Source organism: Hylaeus anthracinus, unplaced genomic scaffold (assembly GCF_026225885.1).
Source record: "Hylaeus anthracinus isolate JK02 unplaced genomic scaffold, UHH_iyHylAnth1.0_haploid 11994, whole genome shotgun sequence".
Taxonomy (NCBI): domain Eukaryota; kingdom Metazoa; phylum Arthropoda; class Insecta; order Hymenoptera; family Colletidae; genus Hylaeus; species Hylaeus anthracinus.
In genome coordinates, this window is record NW_026534341.1 from 7,798,353 (window position 1) to 7,818,693 (window position 20,341).

General features: G+C 46.7%; 1 protein-coding gene across 7 annotated transcripts in view; it reads right to left on the minus strand.

Moving 5' to 3' along the window:
• The window catches only part of LOC128888913 (methylcytosine dioxygenase TET-like), a 117,577-nt gene that overhangs the window by 10,738 nt on the left and 86,498 nt on the right, over nucleotides 1-20,341 (minus strand). For all 7 annotated transcript variants that reach the window (XM_054146124.1, XM_054146125.1, XM_054146120.1 and 4 more), the window contains 5 exons: nucleotides 15,575-15,811; nucleotides 4,199-4,436; nucleotides 3,667-3,902; nucleotides 544-3,331; nucleotides 12-187 (listed from right to left, as the gene is read on the minus strand). In XM_054146124.1, the coding sequence (XP_054002099.1) occupies nucleotides 12-187; nucleotides 544-3,331; nucleotides 3,667-3,902; nucleotides 4,199-4,436; nucleotides 15,575-15,811 (3,675 nt within the window). The remainder of the gene's footprint in view (nucleotides 1-11; nucleotides 188-543; nucleotides 3,332-3,666; nucleotides 3,903-4,198; nucleotides 4,437-15,574; nucleotides 15,812-20,341) is intronic.

Here is a 20,341-nt window from a genome sequence, read left to right on the forward strand (position 1 = left end):
TATTCGCTTACCCACTTGGCCATAGGACATCCCTGGGTGGTTTTGCCCTCCTTTCCAGTGTAGATGACCTTTTCGAATCTTATGGCGTTTCCCTTAAGGCCGGTTCTTCTTTCAAGATCGTTCCGTAGGTCGGGCAAGTTTGCAGCCGCCCCGAGGTGAGTGTAGTACGAGCCGGGCTCTGGCGGACCTTGTGGTTGAACCTCATTTTACTTACGAAACCGGACGTTTCAACGAAAGGAAGCAACAGAAGCGGAAACATTTATGCCACGTATGTAGGTATGCCCCCTGAGAAAGGGGGGTAAGTTAGGTTACGTGCATTCTTCTTTGGGTCACTGTATCGAGGCGCATAATCGGTGTATGTCGGTTGTGATATTAGTAGTACAGTGGTCCTTAAGAGAATTTTCTTACTTTTTTTTCCGGTAACGTTTCAAATTTTTTGTTCAATTTGTTTATACTTTCTACATTTCGTGTAACGGATACATAGTCGTGGTTAGTGTGTTCTCTCAATGTTAGTGTCGTGCTGAATACGCGAAAGCAACTCACATTTATCGGCGGGGAAGCAGTTGCAGTCCGGTACTTCGGTCCTGACATTGTTCTTCAATTTGTCCAAGTGATCTTGCAATTTTGTCGTCGACGGGACACCGCCGCTTCTAGGACTCTGCGGACCTTCGTTCTTTACGTCGGACTTCTCGGCTGAGTCGGCCAATATCTCGTCCCTGGTCTGGAGACCTTGGCAACAACCCTCGCGCAGATGCTCGGGGGTGGGCTGCTCGGTGCCGCCTCTTCGGCAACACCAAGAACCGACGCCGGGCGATACTTTTGCGGGGCCACCGTCGCCGCGGAACATGTAACTGATGGAGCCCCCGTGGGATCTTTGATCGGGCTCGATTTTGATTTCTTTCGACGCGCAGCTCTCGCTCTTCGAGGAAGCTGCCGGGGAGGGCACGCACTCGGAGCCCGAGTAGCCGTAATCTCCGACGTTCTCCTGCTTGATGATCTGAGACGAGTCGCAATTGGAGCTGTTCGCGTTCGATGACGTCGTCTTGTCGGTGCTTTCCACGTACGGTGGATCGTCCTCGGTTACCAGGGCCACGCGTGACGTCTCTGGGAACTCGAGGCCGTTCTCCGTTTTGCTCTTGTCCTTGTCGGCGTTCTTCTGACACTTCTCGAACATTTTCTCGTCGTTCTGCTCTATACCCAATTCCCTCTGAAAGGACTTGTCGTCGATGGTCTGATTGTCGTTGCTCTTGCATCCTCCCTCCTTCCACAGCTCTTGCTGCTCCTGCTGTTGCGTCTGTTCGCGATGTTGCTCGTGCTGCTGCGATTGTTGTTGCTTCTCGCACGGTTTCTGGTGCGCGGTTTTCTCGCTCGTGTCGTACTTCATGAAACTGTCTATGGCCGTTATACCGTTGTTCAACGCGTTACCTCCTCCTGACCACTCCCATAAGCCACCACCATCGGGCAAACTATCGACCCGAGGGTGGTGGCTATGCAATAAAAAATTACCGGTCAAAGATTCGTTGGATTGCGCCATGGTGACGATGTTGGATTGATTCAAATACTGGTCCGCTTGTTTCTCTTGAAGTTTCTCCGCGTTCTCGTGGGACTCTCGTAACCGATCCTCCGCGTGATAGTCTCCGTTCGTTCCGCTGTTGCTGTTCACGTGCTGAGACTGCATTTGATGGTGAAGATTGTGGTGTTGTTGTTCTTGATGACCCATCTGGTGCTGAGACTGTTGCTGCTGCATTTGCTGATGTTGCAACTGTTGTTGCTGTTGCTGCTGCTGCTGCTGCTGTTGCTGTTGCTGTTGCTGTTGCTGTTGCTGTTGCTGTTGCTGTTGCTGTTGCTGCTGTTGCTTGTTTAGTATCATCGATTTCAGTCGACTGTTTAAATTTACACGATTAGATTGAGCAAATACGTTACTCTCCTGAGCATCTTGATTATCTGAAAATCCGTTTGGTTTGCCGGTGTCCGTTGCCTGCTGCTGCCAAAGCACTCTTTCCCCGGAGTTCTGCATGTCTTGTTTGGTCGCTTGCTGGCCCCAGGTCGGCTGATTCTCCGTTACCGAGTTCGGCGACCACGACATCTGATTGTCCATCTTGTTCTCCTGCGCGGGCGGTTGGGGCTGCCACGCGGCCGGCTGGTGACCAGGCGTTCTCCTCGGACTAGGCTGAGAGTCTGGCCATTGCTGCTGAGGTTGCTGACTACTGTCGCTCTTTATACTATTCGGCGACCAATTGGGTTGACTAGTTGGTGTGTCTGGCCAAGACATTTGATTAGACGGCGTAAGTCTGGGATTCTTTTCAATTTTCGTTTGCTGCGACCACTGTTGCTGTTGTTGTTGTTGTTGTTGCTGCTGCTGTTGCTGTTGTTGCGTGATCTGCTGACCAGACGGCGTTAACCTCGGATTCTGTTGATTCGAGTTCTGCTGCGCCTGCATCTCCGGGCTACTCTGCTGCCAATTGTGCTGACCGGATGGCGTCATTCTGGCGCTTTGGTGAGACGGATTCTGCTGATGGTCCGACAACTTCGGCGAATGTTGTAGCCACCCTTGGTGCTGGGATTGTTGTTGACTAGAGGGTGTTAATCTTGGATTCTGGTTGTCCCTCAACTTCGGACTCTGCCGGGACCAGTTACCCTGAGTTTGTTGCTGCTGATTATCGGTATTGTCTGACCACGATTGCGGCGTTTGCGGCTCCTTAACGCTACTGGTCTCCCAGCTCATGTGGCTGGCCGGCCTGGGCAGCTCTTGCTGTGCCTGCATCTGCATGCTTTGCTGCTGTTGCTGCTCCTGTGCTTTCATACTGTTACTCTGCATACCCGATTGCTGCTGGGACTGGGGCTGTTTCTGCTGTTGGTGTTGTTGCTGCTGCAACGTACCATCCGACCAGCTCATGTTGTTGTTCACGTTGTTCATCTTCGCGGCAGTACTGGTGTCGGACCATATGTGTCGTTGGCCACCGTCTGGTACCGAGTGCTGCCGCTGCATGTGCTGCTGTTGCTGTTGCTGCTGCTGGTGCGACTGTTGCTGAGCCACTTGCGATTGCCATTGGTTCTGTACTTGTTGCTGACCCATCTCCACGTAGCCTGGATATCCGTTAGAGTTGTGTAAACTCTGTGGGCCCGGTTGAAGTGGATACCCAGGCATCTCGTTTCCCGACACGTTGCTGGCCGCGATTGTCGCGAATCCCTTCACCTGCGTGTCCGTCTGGGGTTGCTGGGGCTGCGACTGCGGCTGCTGGGGGGTCTGCTGTTGCTGTTGATTATCCATATGCACCGAGCTGCTACGACTCGTGGGGGTGGTTGAGGGTGGCGGTGCCATCGTCACGTCCTGGAAAGATCATCATTCCATCTATAACTTAAAATCGTTCGTGGTTGCGATGAATGGAAAACCTGGCCTTGTATACAGTCGCCCGTACTCGAAATTGTCCATCATTTTTGCGTGGTACCTTCGACAATTATGAAGAGATATCGCGACCATGTTGCGTTTAAGTATGTTTATGATATGCAAATATGTTGAACGATTTTAAGCGAGCCACTGTATTTACTGTATGATGTGTTGTCAGTCGTCAATTACGTACAAAATTCTCTAAAATTGATTTCTTCGTTATAGAACATACTTTCCGAAGATAGTTTCAATTAAAAACATTTCATATATAATTGTACCTGTTGTTGGTAACCATTGACGTAATCCTGCCTTTCATAACCGACTGATTGGGTCGCGGTGGCAGCCGGATCCATGAATTGACCGTTTAGTGGCCTCTGAGCTGTCGATGGCACCGTTTGTGGGGCGACCGGTGGCAAGGGCGAGGGTTGCCCCGTAATTGTGTATTGTCCTGTCGCCCCGGCGCGTTGAAACGCCGACTGATCCGTTGTAATGAAAGTCTGCTGCTGATATGCAACTGTAACCAGAAAATTCGACTGTTGATTCGACGAAAACTGACTCGACTGGTATTCACGTGCGTACTTTCAATTCTCGAGCAATTCTCATTACTTCGAGGGCTTAGCCTTGAAGGTTTATTATTGAAATTATCGTTAGGTAAGTTTTCAGTAAGACTGACGTAAAATTTAAGCTTTCCTCTATGTTTAAAAATTATTAATTGTTAGAATAGCGTTTTTAAGGGTAGTTGGTTAAAGTTGGCAGTGCGAATAAAAAGGGAGGCATAAATTTCCCCAATCACCTGCGTTGTTCAATTACCTGGCTGTGGATGGTAGGACGCTGCGGCTGTGTACTGGGTATGATACCTCAGCTCTTCGAGCTGGTTCGGGGCTGGGATTTGTTGAATGAACTGCTGAGGCGGCCATGGTGCTGCTGACGTTTCAACCGCAACTGCTCCCACGGGAGTAACTCCCTGGTGCCAAACGGTATTCCCAAAACCAGCTGCTGGCCGGAAACCGGCGCTGGTGTCGCCGTAGAATGGCATCACTCCCGGGGACTGCGAACAAAAACGTTAGTTTTCAAGGTTCGTGTAAGTAAGTATTCCGATTCGCAACTTCGAGGGGTTGTTTCCGCCTTTCGAGCACGAATATGAGTCGATAAGAAAATGATACAGTGTGTTGTATGTGGACGGAAAATTGCATAAAAATTGACATGTCGATGTCGATTATGCAGACTGACTGGCGTCTGTTGCAGGAACGCCAAGGTACTTTCGCGTGGATTCGACGCGAGTGGCGTGCGAGTACAATGAAATCGCCACGTATGAAGAACTATACCTGCGCGATGCAGTTTCTTTTATTTTCGTTCGTTCCCCAGTCAGCGAAGGCTTCGAGAAACTCGATGATCATTCATTACGTGATCAAGTTACTTGAAAGTTTACAAAGGAGGAAGTGCCTATAAGAATACGTTATCAGCACACGTGTTTCGTTAACTATTATTTAGCTCGATTCATAGACAATTTTTATTTCTTAATTCATAATTTATTTCCATAATAAATTCCAATCAATTATACGATCTCCATCGTCGATTATCACTAGTTTCCATCTAGCAAGTCAATTAAAAATTGGTGACTGCAAAGGGTTCGTTTATGAGTCCAGAAAGTTATTAATAGTTCTACAAATTTGGGGTTCAATTATGGACACGTTTAATCGCAATCACATGCACTTTCATTTAAAAAGAAAACAAAAGTCTGACATCCTTCTCTGAGGAATCTTTTATTCAAAGTGTCTTGAGCCCATCGCTACTCCACTCTGCTCGCGGTCGCTCGGAGAGAGCGAGGGCCGCGGCTTCGATCCGCGTGTCCCTCTTCTGCATGCGTAAGCGTGTGTTGAGTCTGTCTTTACGTGTGGTTTGAGTGGGACGGTCGAACAGAGACGGAAAACGAGCGTTTGTTGGAAGGAAACCATCGAGAGTGAACAAGAGCTGTCGAGGGATAGACGGAGAAAAGGAGATCCACAAATAGACTGAGAAAACGGTGAAGGAGGACGGGGATGAAAAGGAGAAGCGACGGTGGACGAAGGGAGGAACTGGCAAACTCGCAACCGGACTATAAAACTTTGCACAAAACGAAGACAACGTTCAGGAACGATCAGTTCGCTCGTCCGTACACCATCGACGAGCTTTGTCTTCCTATTTCACTTTCTCCCATTGGCCTCTTCGGGGTCTCTACCATCTTGCTCCTTCGACGATCGATTTTTCACAGTCCGGTTGAACGCGGGTTTAAATAAAAGATGTCTCCTCGCGGAGTTCGGGAATTCCTTCACCCCTGCTAGCTGTGCTGCCCCTCTTTCGATATTTTGCCCAAAGTTTTTATCGTACACGTTATCACTGTGAATATAAAGTATGTATGTATTCGAGCTGGCTGTAGTGTCTCGCCATTCGAGAGTTTCTCTTCTACCTTGCTGTACAGGGTGCTTCAAAGTTGGACGAACGCCCCGGGGAAAACGGAAGCTCAAGAGTCAAAGAAGTCTGATAGCGAGAAGCAATCGAGTCTGGAAAGGATTCCATTTTTTAATTGACTAGACAAGTCAAGTGTTTATATAGAAACACGTTCTAATAAATGCTTGATACGTTTCGTTTTTGCCAGCTCCTCTAGCCAATTAAGTTTTCGTCTGTAACCGTGGAATATCTGGTGCATTCCCCCAGCCAATCAAAGTTTAATCGTGTTATCGAGGCTGGGTAGCGGCAATTACCATTCGATAGGGAAATTTTTTGAATAATCCTGCGCGCGGTTGGCGCTTCGCGTTGAAATTTCCTGGGAAATTCGTCGTTGTTCCGGTCGATGGTCAAGGAAAATTAGATGGGACCGATTGAATAAAATTTGGCGACCGTGTACAGCCGCATCGCGCTGTCCACTATGTTTTCCGCGCGACCGTATTTATCTGGTGTTGCGCTCCGTGCAGCTACCAACCGTTTTGCCGGTTATTACCCTTGTTACGCGGTACAGTTCAATTAACTGAGTTACGATGGTAATCCCATTGGCGGTGACCAAGGAAGTGAAATTTCCTCGGTGATATTCGGCCATGGAAAATCATCCATTGCGTGCCGGATAATCATGCGGAATCCAACCACTGTTCGAAACAAATTTTCATTCATTTTCGTTGATTTTTTGAATGAGAAGTTTTTGTTTAATATTTTCTAGAATTCCATCTTTTTTTTCGAACGGAATTCTATCATAGAATAGAATACTTTTATAGTAGACATGAGTTTTAAAAGTAGAATTAAGAGTAATTCTATAACAATGAAAAATATATATTAGAGAAAATATAAAAGGTAAAACGATAATTAAACAAAGGAAGGAGAAAGAGTACGTGTGCAAATCCTTCCTTAATTATTATTCGACATCTGCGCTCCGCATGTGGTCCGGAAGTAGGTACGTGAAATCATTATGAAACACGGGTATAAAACGAGCGTTGAAAAGGGATCAAAGGCTGTCATAGAGAAAGTAGAGCGGTTCTAAAAGTATTTAGATCGGGTAAAACACGTTTCGTCGAGCCGAGTAATTGGTTATTCGAATGATAGATTCAGCAGGTATACAGTTAGAATACTTGGAGAATTAGGTGCTAATGGGATGAACATAAATGGAGGTGCTACTGCATGATTTCTCAGAAGAAAAAAAAAGCACTTGTACAGTGCTACAAACAACTAATCCTCATATTATTTTACGTAGTCTAATAAGGACTTATTAATACTGTCGAATAAGAGTAAATTAATTTATTATTAAGTAGCATTAAAAATAAGGTCCCGCTGGAATATACTGATCACAAAATTGAATTTAAGGAAAAGTATGAAACCATTTGAAATGAAGTGTCCAAGTGTGAGAAACACTGGATTGATTCAAGCTCGGCACAATACTAAACCAGACTGATGTAGCGGAGGTTACTTTCCAGAAAGGCTCGACTTGGAAAACGAAGAGTCTCATTACACCGACAAAGCAAAATACATTACGCGAAGTTCGTTACGGTCAGAAAAGATTTGCCTTCATTGTTCCCATTCGTTTTGCGCGAGTATTTCAATCCGTTGTCAGTTTCAATTATCCCAGACGGGTTGAATTGTTCCAAGGTGCTCCGCGTATTACGAGCATATCGAATTCACTGGAGCTGCTCGAATTTCATCGAACCGCTAGCATTTTTTCAACCGAACGGAAATGCACCGATAGAAGTGACTCACGCCGTCCAATCTGTCGAAACACTTCTCGCTGTGTTTTGCTTGGAACTAGTACTGTCCATTCCAGGTTGGTATTACTATGGAAATGGCATATACGAGGCATGCTCGATAGATTAGGTCACTTCGCGTTAACCTCCTTAGGAAAAATTTTTTTTTGTTATCAAATTTTTGTTCTTTTTGTTATTGACAGTAATTATAATTATAAAAAGATAAACGTATGTTGGCAAGAGCGTGAAATGGTTAAATCGCTGTTTTTTGGGTAGAACGTGAATTTGTCGGTAATAGTTTGTTATGATGATTAAATAGATGAGTAAACGAAAGGATTTCATAGAAAAATATGTACAGAATATCCTATTTTAATTAGACTGAATAATAAAATGGCACCATTATTAGTGACATCATTTTCTCGATACAAGAGAGTTCCTTTTAAGGAAATGTATTGATAATGTATACCAATTTTTTCAAAATGTTTACTGCTTTAATTAAGATATATAATTGCGATTAGTAACGTAAATATAGATTAATTTATCCATTGCTCTATTTGAACGTATTCCATGGAGCCCGAAAGATCAGTCGCAGTAGGTGCGGACCGTGCTGGGTCAGACATGCTAGTCAGCCTTCCCCATTCACCTCAAGCAACTGTCTTTCTTTCTGCGATACATTTCACGACCACAATTGGACTTTCAAAAGTTTTCGAAGGAACTAACCGCTCCGGAGGACTTCCTACACTTCATGCGTCAGAGTTCTAAGATAGTTGACCGCTGACACGAATAACTCCGTGCTCGAGCGCGTTATCGCTCCAACCTCAGTTTCGAATTTTTTATCGAAGAAAGTACGTAAGATTTTTATTTGAAATTTTACACACACGCTTTTATAACGATTTCCGTACGATGCACAAATATTTATTAAATGAAAAAATCCCCAGAGAGTTCTGCCCTATAAAGAGCATATAAATTTTGTATATTTATTTTACAAAATAAATGTTACAGCCCATTAAAAGAAAGAAACCATCGTACCTCGAAACTTGGTCAATTTCACGAATTCCGACTTGAAATTTTGTACAATCGTTCCCGAAGGTCTGCTATAAGACTCTACAAGATTCCGTCAAAGGAATTCTCCCTTCAAATAGAACGTCCGGGTGAAACGTTCGCGTGGAAGCGTTAGAAGGAGTGGGTCGGCTGGAGTGGTCCAAGGAAAGGTGTCGACCAGGCGGAGAAACTCCGGGGAACCCCCCAAAGTGGCCGTGAATCGGTGTTTGTGGTCGAGGTTGATAGCATCGAAGACTCGGGCGTCTCGCCAACCGAGTCAGCGATCCCTCAGAGCCTCCCTCGGCTTCTCCTTCGTGTGTTTTCCTCCTTTCCTCTTCTACCTCCACGCTCACGCCGTTCGCCGTCTCTCTGTCCCTCTCGGCGTCTCTCGGACGCGGTGCCGGGCTCTCAGGGGGAAAATCCTTCCGTTCTCTTGACATCGTGACCTAGGGCAACGTAAACCCGAGGCGTGATAAAACGGGATGCGCCGCGACAGCACCCAAACATAAGCCTCAGGAGCTACGTTTCGCTCCGTCTCTCTCGCACCCCATCCAAGAAGCTCTGCAGCCGTTCGTTGACCTCGACCCCTTCCGTTCCAGCTCCTTTCCTTCCTTCGTTTTTCCACCTTGCGCGTAGCCGACCCGCGGTGACTGGTTCCTGGGCTCCTCTCGATGATTCACGGAACGTTGGACGTCCCTTGCGTGACGAACATCTCGAGGGTGAATACGGGGGGTTGGCCACTCGAGCGATGTCTTCGTTGCAGGATGAATCGTTGCCTCGCGTGGGAGGTTGCTTTGGTAGCCGCGAAGATATCGCGCGACGGAATTTCTAGATAGAAGATGGGCCTTGTAATCGTGTCGACTCTTCGAGTGCTGAATACTTTTGGGTGAAGCGTTTGGGTGGGTGGAGTACTTTTTTCCTGGTTGGACTCTGGTGTATAGGGTCATTTGAGTTCTTCCAGGTCAAATTAAAATTTGTAGACGTTTAGAAAATGAAAGATGCAACATTTCTAAGGACGCAGTGATTATTAGTTGCTTATTTTTAACCCATTCGTTAAATTAATTGCGAGGGGTCACGGTTGCACGTCTATGTTTTGTATTTGAGAAAGCTCCCTCATGTAGAAGAAATAACTAACAAACACCGATCACGTTCAAATACAGTTCCCAAAAATGTCTAAAAATTCTCTGCATACTGTGAGCGAATATTACATTCTGAAAATGCAGTGTAAATGAAAAAAAAAGGATTCCCGAGCCTCCCCGTCGTTTATCGTCGGATTCAATCGTGTAGCGGGAACGGTGGATCACGAGAATCGGGTCAATATTCGATTACGCTTGGAGCGGGAAACGCGGAAGCGGACTTGGCAGACGAATTTAAACCGCTTTGAAAATCGAGCCAGAAATTAATTTCGCAGTTCCCAACGAGCAACACGCGCATTCTATCTATCCGAATCGGTTCGAACAGAAGGGGCTGGAAATTTATCGACGAATTAGCCACACCAATCAGTCCCGCATCGATACGTTTATTTCATTAAGCGTTCCGCGCCCACGAACGATCGCGTGCTGCGCCAACGCAGATGGTTGCGCGTGTATACGAAAATTCATTTATCAATGCAACCTCTCCTGATGCATCTGCACGCTGGGTATCTACACGGCATTTCATCTCATCATTCGGACTTGTCCCCTAATGTTGCGTTAGGTTTCATTCGGACGAAAAACCCTATTAGAGACTAAAGTTATATTATCTATTATATATTTTCGGTTATCTTTAGATTTCTAGATACCGCTCGTCGAATTGTCACATAGTGGATCGTCCAGTTCAACCAACGTGGACAGTTAACACGTTGATCGCCACGTGAATATTTACGAACATTTCTAGGAGAATCAAAATTTGTTTGAGTATAATTGAAACTTATAGAATCTAACGTTTGTCGGTGTATTTATTTTTATAACGTTATCGAAATTCATGAATGCTAACCAGATTCATTTTCTTTAGTATTTCACCTTAAAAGTCTCCGTAATGGATAGAGGAATTGGAAAGTCAAAATGCTCCGAAATTCTTGGAGCATCGTTTACTGGTTCGAGAAACACTTTGGGTAGATATGCGATCGTCCAGGTCATCCTTCTCTTGCTGAGTGCACGCTGACAGCTAAAGTGTCTCGATACGGATAACCCCGAAGGAACTGAGAGAACTGGTCAGCAGATATGTCTGATTGGAATGGAACCTTCCTTGCCAGGATGGTCGCTTTGTTAACAGTCGTCCAAGGATCCAAGGCACTAGCTAAGAATTAGTCAGCAGATGGCTTAAATCTGGGGAACTGGTCACCCTCTTCCAAGGGATGAATTTAATAACATTAATCAAATTAACTCCTGGACGATTTTATCCTACGTTTCTTCTATCTTTTGTCTTTCTCGATGTCTATACACATCCATGATTATCAGAATTTCCCAAAAGGCTACTCTCAGCGTTGATTGGTTCGCAGATGTGTCTCGAGTCGCCCAAGGAACGGTGCCCTCGGTTTTAACTGCCCGCAGTAGCGATTTCCCAGCGATTTTATCGCCTTTCCTCCCTTCTTCGGCTGGGCAACCGTGCGGCAACACAGGATTTACGCGTGTCCCTAAATCGAGGGTACGCGAAAGAATCGGTGAATAGGGGGCCCAGAGGGGGAGGGGGGGAATGACAGAAACGGGTGGCCGCTATCTACATCTTAGCAGCGGTTTTATTCACGACGCGAGCGAAACTGGTCGCTTTCGGCGAAAACAATGCGCCTCAAACGATTCCGTGAAAAGGAAAGCGAGAAAAAAATATCGCGGAACAAAGCCTCGCTAGAGACCTTTCACGCTTTTTCTCGTGGGGAGGGCGAGAGAGCTGTCCGGAGCGGGCTTGGCTTCCAGAGGTGGGATCAAGATGAATGCGTACCGACGAATTCAAGTCAATTTACTCGAGTACTGTTCCCTTGGAATGGAGTGATACTTATAAAATTGCATTGTTTTCGCAAGCCCGTTTTAGAAGCACTCGAAACGAAACTCGACGCCACGAGCGGAGTTTGGAAAACATCAAGCTTTTACCAGAACAAGAAAATCACGAAGAAAAACGCAACATCTCCCAACACATCAGTCACATTTTCTGACATCCATCGATGATTCCATTAATTGTAAGTATCGCGTTTAGTCATCGATCACACTCTAACACTCCAAGAGAAATCCTTATGGAAAATCCTTATTCGCCTACATACTACCAAGTTTCGAGGACAGTAACTATACTTTTTCCCGTGACAATGCAGCAACAGCACGCGACAGAGAAAACCGCACGTGCTTCGCGGTCGGACGCAATTCGTGCACCAGCGAAAACCGTGCGGCGTTTCGCGGTTTCGGTTTACTGCATAATGCCGCGGCCTGTAACGTTGATTCCTTTATCGGCGACGATATTGCCAATTACCGTATCGCGGGGTGACCGCGTTTACGCGCCCAGATAGCCTCGTTTAACGCGATGGAAACGCGCTATTAACGCCGATACACGCCTCCAGCGAAAACCCGTGCACGTGCGTTTCCGGGCATCGCGTAATCACCTATGAAGTTGACGTATCATGCCCCGTACGTATTCTATTTTATGCATTATTTATGTATCGTATACGTAGCACAATAATCTCTATATAGAGTTCCAATTGTATTAAATAATACAAAAAAATTATTGAACATTGACAGCACGTGCAAATATAACGAAAGCATGCAAAACAATCTTTTCCTATATCCCCTGAAAATGATTCTTGTAACTCTAAAGGGAAGGGAAGGGAATCTACAAAATCCTTCCAAGTAACTGGTGACTTACTTTTAGAGTAGCTGGAATCGTTTTCCGTGTCGCGTGCCGAACGACTGCTCAACGAGTTGGCTACTTTGCTGACCATGACACGCAGAGGACACGTCGGTCCGCCGCAACTATTTCAACCCCGATAACTTTGAACGACGACGGTGAAACTGTCGCGTGGCACTTGTAGAGTACACGGTGCGATGAAAATGTTCCGTGAATTCGCGGAAAAAAGGGCGTCCGATTCAAACGCAGCCGCCTCCCCTTCCGAGTGGTTCCCTCCGACGCGCCGCACTCCTAGCGCTTCAGTCGCTCTTGTTCCAAACCCTCGGAGTTCCACGCAGAATTTCGCGATGAATTTCTCTGCTCAAGTTCACGAGGTCCATGTGATCGATACCCCGCGGATATAAATACGACGCAGGTTGCCAGGATACAAACAGCGCGGGATAACGATAGGTCCTCAAACTTTTTCATCGCACCCTGTACTCGAGAACCGAAGACCGCGGAAGTAAGTACAGATGCAAATAGAAAAATGTTTCAAATTACCAGCGGTGACGACGCGTCGAGGGATGCAACTGGGAGACGCAGGGATGAAAAATCGAGCGCAAGGAGCGACGTCGGTACCAAGACGATGGAACCAGGATGCTCTTAGCCCGGTTGCGCGGCGATCAGAGTCGAGCACTGGCTGGGACCGTTTTCGCGGGTTTTTTTTTTTTACCTCGTGAGAAGGGCTGCGAGCAGATCGTCCGCCGAAATAACAGCATAACGTCGGGGCAAGGGTAGACTACCGGCAGACAGCGACTATGGGGGCGGTGACCGCCCGCCAACGCGAATCAATACCCGCAGGAACAGGAACCACCGACGTACCAAGAGAAAGGGAGAGGGGACGTCCCGGAGCCCACGGAAGGGAACAAGAGGGGAGAAGGAAAAGCGAGCAGTATCAAGAGGAGCAAGAGGTGGCGGCGGAGGCGGAGAATGACAGGCGGGAGAGGAACAAGGGTGGCACTGGGGGCGCGGAGTAAGTGCCGATACCTGTCTACGTGCCCTTTTTCCTCGGGATACGGTTAAAAAGGATGGAGATCGAATGGAACATCAAAGGGTGTGGACGTCGACAGTGACGATCGGGTTCTTAGGATGCAACGAATTGTGAGGGTGGACCTCAGACGCTGCCGGGAAATCGCGACTATTCTGTGAGGGGAATCTCCAGGTCCTTGAGGTCGCGAGTAGGTGGTAGGAATGAATCGGCATTTTTTAGAGGAATGTCGCTGTTTTTTTGTAGACAGCTTAGATTGCAGACACTGGGGAGTATCAACACATTGTTGACCGGCAATTTTACACAGAAACGACTTCATGTCATCGGCTATTATTTCGTAATTGAATGTGATGTAAACTACTGAGTGATATAAACTTAATATTCTACATCGCCCTGGGTTTCATAAATTGAAATAGATAATGCAAGTGCAAACACGAGTTTACTCGTGACCGCTCAACAATGTGTTAACAAAATTGGAGGGATGATCAAGGTATCGAGGTGTAAAGACCTCTGCCAGTAGAAATGTATATACATAGAGACGCGTATAGGATAAGACAACTACTCAAGGAACTTTTTAAATCAGGAATCTTCCAGTTCGCTGTAGCATGGCTGACCTAAACACCAGAGAAAGGAGGCCTGGTCGTTAAGCTTGCCGAGTAATTTAATCATTCCAGCAACCTGGCTCTAGAGAACGACTGTTCGTAACTCGGATTGGGCTAAAAAAGAAAAAAACACGTGGTCGATCTCGAAACGACTACGAGACGCATAAATGAAGAAGTTCCGAGACGTTTAGGTTTGCGAATGCCCGTAAACGTCTCGTCCCGACCGCGTCCCCCGTAAACTTTGACGTTGGCTGTAATGGGGCAGTAAATTTGGTCCGCCTGCCCCGTTCATGGAACGCGTTCCCGTTCCGAGATTGAGTTCAGGTCTCGACGGGGCGACCTTGACGGTAGCCGATAACCGGACAAGTCACGGACGAGGTGGAATCTCGTCGGACACCCCCGGCCGCAGTTTTACACACGGATTAACCTCACGTGCTCGCGTGCGGAAAACACATGCCGTACTTGCAGACTGGTTTGCCCAGTAACCTCGCCTCGGCCAGGAGGATCGAGATATACGCTCGAAAACGAATGCGAAGAACTGCATTCCTTCCTTCTTCGGACTTTTCTCTTTCTCTCGGGGCTTGTAGAAAGCGAGAGGGACGCGTAGGGGATCGGGACGACGAGCGTCCGCCATCCGAGAGCCTCTCCCACGGCGGAGCGAAAGGTTTCATCTTCGTTGATGGATCACTGAACGAGACGAAAAGTTTGGCGCTTCTCGAAACGACGGCTCGAATTAACCCTTCGAGTGCCAGAGGAAATTTTGATACATATCCGAGAAGATAAGTATTAATATCCGGGATAAGAGGTTGGAAATGGTTCTTGGCGACGAAGGTGAAGGGGTGGAATGGATGAAGAATGTGTCGAAAGAAAGAGCGAGCTACGTTTGGCAGAGTTGAAACCACAACCTAGGAGGAGCGTGCTTTCTTGGAGGGTGAAGACAGATTGAAGTAACGAACCGGAATGGTCTGGGTCAAGGTCTTCGGGCTGGGTTCCACATCGGTATACACGAAATATACGAAGGGGTCACGTCGGTGGGGAACTGTTTATTCCCTGAAGTGTGCTACGCGCTACATGCCGATACCACCAGGCCAGATTACCGGAGAGCAGCGAACGAGTAGGGAGGGATCGATGCGATCCTTAGGGACCAAGACGCTTGTAATCCCATAAAGGATTTTCAACTCGATTTGAGCTCGTGCCAAACGACCGAACTGCTCCACTATACGCGGGAGTATTCGTCCACTTCTTCAGGGAAGCACTCGACGGAGAACGATTCGACTTCCAAGTGTTAAAGTCAGAGTTCACCGAAGGGAGAATCGAACGAACAAATATCGTAGGAAATTTTAGTTTGGGTTTGAAGTTCGAAGAGGACAGCACTTTCAGCCGCTAATCGCACCAGAAGTACTCTCTATCCGTGTTTCGGTATTAGGACATTAGTACTCCTCTTACACTACCACTTATCAGGCTAGGCAAACCAACTTTACAATTAGCGTAAGGAAGACGCACTCACCATAGAAACGACAGGAGGCGGCGGATTTCCGTTTCTAAGGCCCCCGGTCTGCTGGTTGGCCGCGGGATTCAAATTGTCCTTGGCCTGCTGCATGGGATCCGGTTGATGGAGCGTTTGTGGCGTTTGTTGTTGCGGTTGTTGCTGATGCTGCTGCAGCCCGATGCCAGCCTGGGGACTGCCTAAGCCTGCAGGTGCGCTGTCCGGTGTGCTTACTTGCCGGGCGATCTTTCGATAACTCTGCAACAGGAACGTTAATCTTCCATCAGAAACGGGGCGAACGTTCGTTACGGGGACATTTGCATACGGTCGGACGTTTGCGTACGATTGTGTGCGTTTGGCGCGCACGCTAGAGCGGTGGCGTAATTTTCAAAGCTCGACAGGACATCATCGATCGGAATGCAAATTACTGACGCGGGGGGTGGGTGGACAGTCTGCTTGCAACGGATAAAACTATGGAAAACAAACGAACGCGATGCAAGGAACTCGAGACGCGCACTCGTCGTTAAGAGGGAATTTACACGACGGAGACGACCGCGGTGGATCCCAATTATCCAATAACTTTCATACTCGAGAGACGCGCCGAGGAAGGTTGAAGAGGTTGAACGACACTCGGCTGACCGTTTTACTCTCCCGACTGTTACTGAATACAACATAGAGGGGAAGTATGGCTGTAGGTACTCCTTAGCTTTTTTACGTTTCTTGATGTTCCGAGATGCCTCGAGTATTATTGGCCGTTGGGAGAAATGCCTCCGAGGTGTGTACACAGGGGAATCGTCCGAACGGAGGCTTCATGGTCAGACGTACGTTTACCACTGTTTTGCTCTATGCCTTAGGAACGATCGTAAAAATTGAAAGGGTTCTATGTATGAAAGCATCGAAAGCAAAGTCGAGAGTCCCTTTCACCTTCGATCAACCAAAGTAGTATCTAGAGAGTTAAGAGCGTTTTAGGACCAGCCAACGTCGCTCCATTTCCCGATTAGTTCCAAGTTTTGATTACCAAACAAACTCGAAAGATTCCTCGACTGTACACGCGACGAAGAGACGCTTGTCGTCTTTTGAAACGTAGGAAGGAAGGAAGGAAAAACGGCGGACAGGATGGCGTGTGTGGCACGGTAGCCGGCTGTAAGCCGGTGTGACCCTAATGCTAAAAATAACAAGGTGGCCTAAGTAGGCCGAGGCGGCTGAAACGGTTTCCATAGTTCAACAAGCGCCGCTGGTCGAGAGCTATAACCAGACCCCTTGCACTCTCTGCAGCAAACTTGATCAATTATTAGCAGCGTCCCCCGAGCCACGCTATCATGAAGCCACCGTTAAACGTTGCACGACGCGAATTATCGATGAACTTAACGTTGATCTACTGTGTGCGTGAATATAATCGTTGATCGTCCAGATTCTGCGAGCAAAGACATCGGCATCCTAATGCAATCACTGCTGGGTGTCCATAGTGTTTCATTTTACTTCGTCAACGTCTCAGGTTACTTTCAAAATGAATGATTTGATTTTTATTATCGACCATCTTCTGCGATGCTCACTCCATACGAAGCGGAAGTCTTGGTAAAATTTGAGAGGTCTAGGACACTGGAACTCTATATGAATAGTCAAGGTGACAAAATCTATAAGAGGAATAGTCCCGTTTAGAGTAGTGTATTTAGAGACACTATGCAAAAAGATTAAACTATACTCTCCCAACAAAAAACAATTCTTAAAGTTGTTCTATTGAGTCTATGCCACAACCTTTCACAAAGGGTTACAGTCTGCTAAGAGAAGCATTTCATTCGATCGACAGTTCTGCGTAGAACTTCATCCTCAACGTTAATTCCATTAAAGTATTCGGCTAATCCAATATTACCGTCATGCAGAGCACGCATGATACGCTTATGTAATTCAGATAGCCTTTTTTTATTGAATCCCCGCATAAAAAGTTGTTTCCACCTTTTATTTGAAATTTTCTACACGGACGAGAAGTTTGCTCACCGGTGGTCGCAGAGTAGGATCGATCCTGCCAAGGGGGGAAAGAGTTTCGTAATCGGATCGACGACGATGATACAGAATATTACTGATTGTATCGGCTCGTGAATTTATTGGCCATGCCGCGCTGGAAATTTATGCAACGGAATTCAATTTACATTTATGCCGCCTTGACCGCACCGCGGTTGCTGCAACACGCCGCCGGCAGGAATAAACAAGCAGCTCTTTATAACCTCAGAGATCATTTACTCGTCAACGAGGAACGGTACTCGATGATCCAGCGGAAGTAACTCACACCTATCGGAACACTCGTGCCGTTAGGAATGGATTGCGTCGTCCGAAATGCATTGTATTGTAAAGGAGGATGCTTGAAAACGAAAAATTTACGTAGAATTATTTATGGTGACATCTTTCCCAAAAGTGATGAGAAAGCTGTTAAAAGTAGATAGGAACATGTAAATGTGACAGCGATCTTATTACGCGTGTTATGCCTCGACTTTATCGTGAGATATTAAATTATTTTCAATGAAATTGATAAATTCGTGTCATTTCTCAATTCTTTGACGGTGGTCCCAAACAATCGCGTGTAAACAGAGCGTCTCGCATGAATCTTCGCTCGCGAAGAGGGGGGCCAGAAATAGAAACATGCTATTTTAACGTATCATAGCTCTAATCGTCCCGTCGAGCGGTTCAAGAAACGCATCCCTCCCGAGTGCAACTGGCTCAACGAATTCCATTTCTTTTTAAATGTTCAGTTACCTTTGACCCATGACTAAGCCTGAGTCATCGAGAAACTGCTAAAGGAGTGACATCTTCTTTGTTCCATGTTTTTCGTAGCGAAGCGATGGATATCAATTTTCCAATTTCATAGTGATCACAATTCATCTCAATGTCTCGGAGTGGACGTGACGAAGGCCTCCTCGTCACGCTGCGCTCCAAACACGTACAAAATTCCAGAACCTCGCTGTATAACCATCGAAATATCACAACAACTTTGAGGAAAGTTGAGCGTACAGATTCTCCCCAAAATATTCCCAAAGACGCTCCGTTTTTAATGGCGCTAGACTCGTCAAGCTGTTGCTGAAGTATTCCCCGTCGAACACCAGGAGAATCGACCCGCGACAGCCTTGTGGGACGGTCTGAAGTTACCTGTCGGCGTTATCGAGGCGTATCGATTTACGACACGCTTCGATTTTCCGCATACGAGCGTCGACGACGCCTTGGAGCGTCGTCGTCGGTGGCTCGGAGGCATCGTGGCGCGGGAATCGTCGTGTTATAGCCGCCTTGTATCACGTGCATGTGCATACGCGGCACGTTTATAAATAGACAAGGTCTCGGGCCCACGCTAAGCCCACGGGGGAGAATGCATTTGCTTACCGAACGTCTCGTCACCCGCTGAGATATTTTACTCGGCCCGACCGTGGGTGCGACGTGCTCTCACGAGATCACAGATCTCTCGACAGTAGCAACACGTGCTACCGAGCTTCCGCTCTCTTGAACGGATCCTGCGACGCCTGGGGACGTCTGGGGACGTCTGTGAATTTGTGATTAAGAGTCATCGAAGACTTGTCCCAAGGATGGGCAAAGAATTCTCATTTATATAAGGGCTCGGTAACAAGTACAAATTTTCAATTTAATGGTTGCTTGCTACACGAATTTTTCACGGTGAGATGAATGCGATTGGCAGTGAAACAAACAGTTCTCAACTGCTACGAATAGGGTGGACTGTATGTTAGAGGTGAGGGCATTTAAATTTCACGATCTCCATTCGATAAGTGTCGTGGAATCTGTTAACTTTGTTGTTGGTTGTCTACTCAATCATCTCTAATGGTGTATAATCTCAATTGCATGTTAGAGTGAATTAGAGCGAGGTACAGCAGATAAGGCTTTTATAGAAATAGTATGGATAAATTAATCCCAGCCCAGATTAATATAGAAAACTTCCTTCTAAGTCGTAGACTGTTTCTGAGTAGATCGAAGTCCAACGACGTGCTCCAAGGATTCAGAGGATGAACTGACGAGAGTATCGACTGACGAAGGGTTCTGTTACATCGCCAGCCACGCTATTTCCATCACTTCATTCACCTGAAGGAAGATTTTATTCACCCTTCCTCGCAAAGAGATCCTCCGGTCCTAATATTGAACATCTCTTCCGCCGAAAATCTGTCTTCTCAATCCTGCTGCTCCAGCGTCGCGTTGCCTCGTCAGCTTTCCTGCGCAGAGCGGTCCAACACGAAAAAAATTCTGAATCGGTCTTCTGTCAATAGCGATCGAGCTGTGCATATCAACCTGTCACTTCAGACAAAGGTTCTTCCGTCGTGTCACGCACCGCTGCGAAACCGATGCCAGCAACCCGATCCCCCGACACGACGAGCATAATTGTTGCTCCGTTTCATAATTGATACGTACGTTGATTGTTCCTGGCTGCGTCATCTTCGAGTTGTATTTCATTGGTAGCTAAGCACGATTCACGATAAATAAATAAACGAAGTTTCCAGGGTTTCTTAAATTGTCTACTATTCTATTATCATTAGAATGGGAATGGTTCCTAATTCTAGGTACCAATTATTGAAAATTGAAATTAGTTGTAAGCCTAGAGTTCGGTCGAGAAGTGGGTGTCAGAGAAAACGTGGATGATTCGCGTTTCTGCGGTGTTATTTTGATTCGCGTAATCGAGCGATTCTAATCGCAGAACAGGCTAGACTAGAAGTGACCCGCGATCGTAGTTAAAATAAACCGATTCATTGATCATATTTTGATGCTCGTACCACCGAGCTAAATTTAGTGCTCGGTTACGAG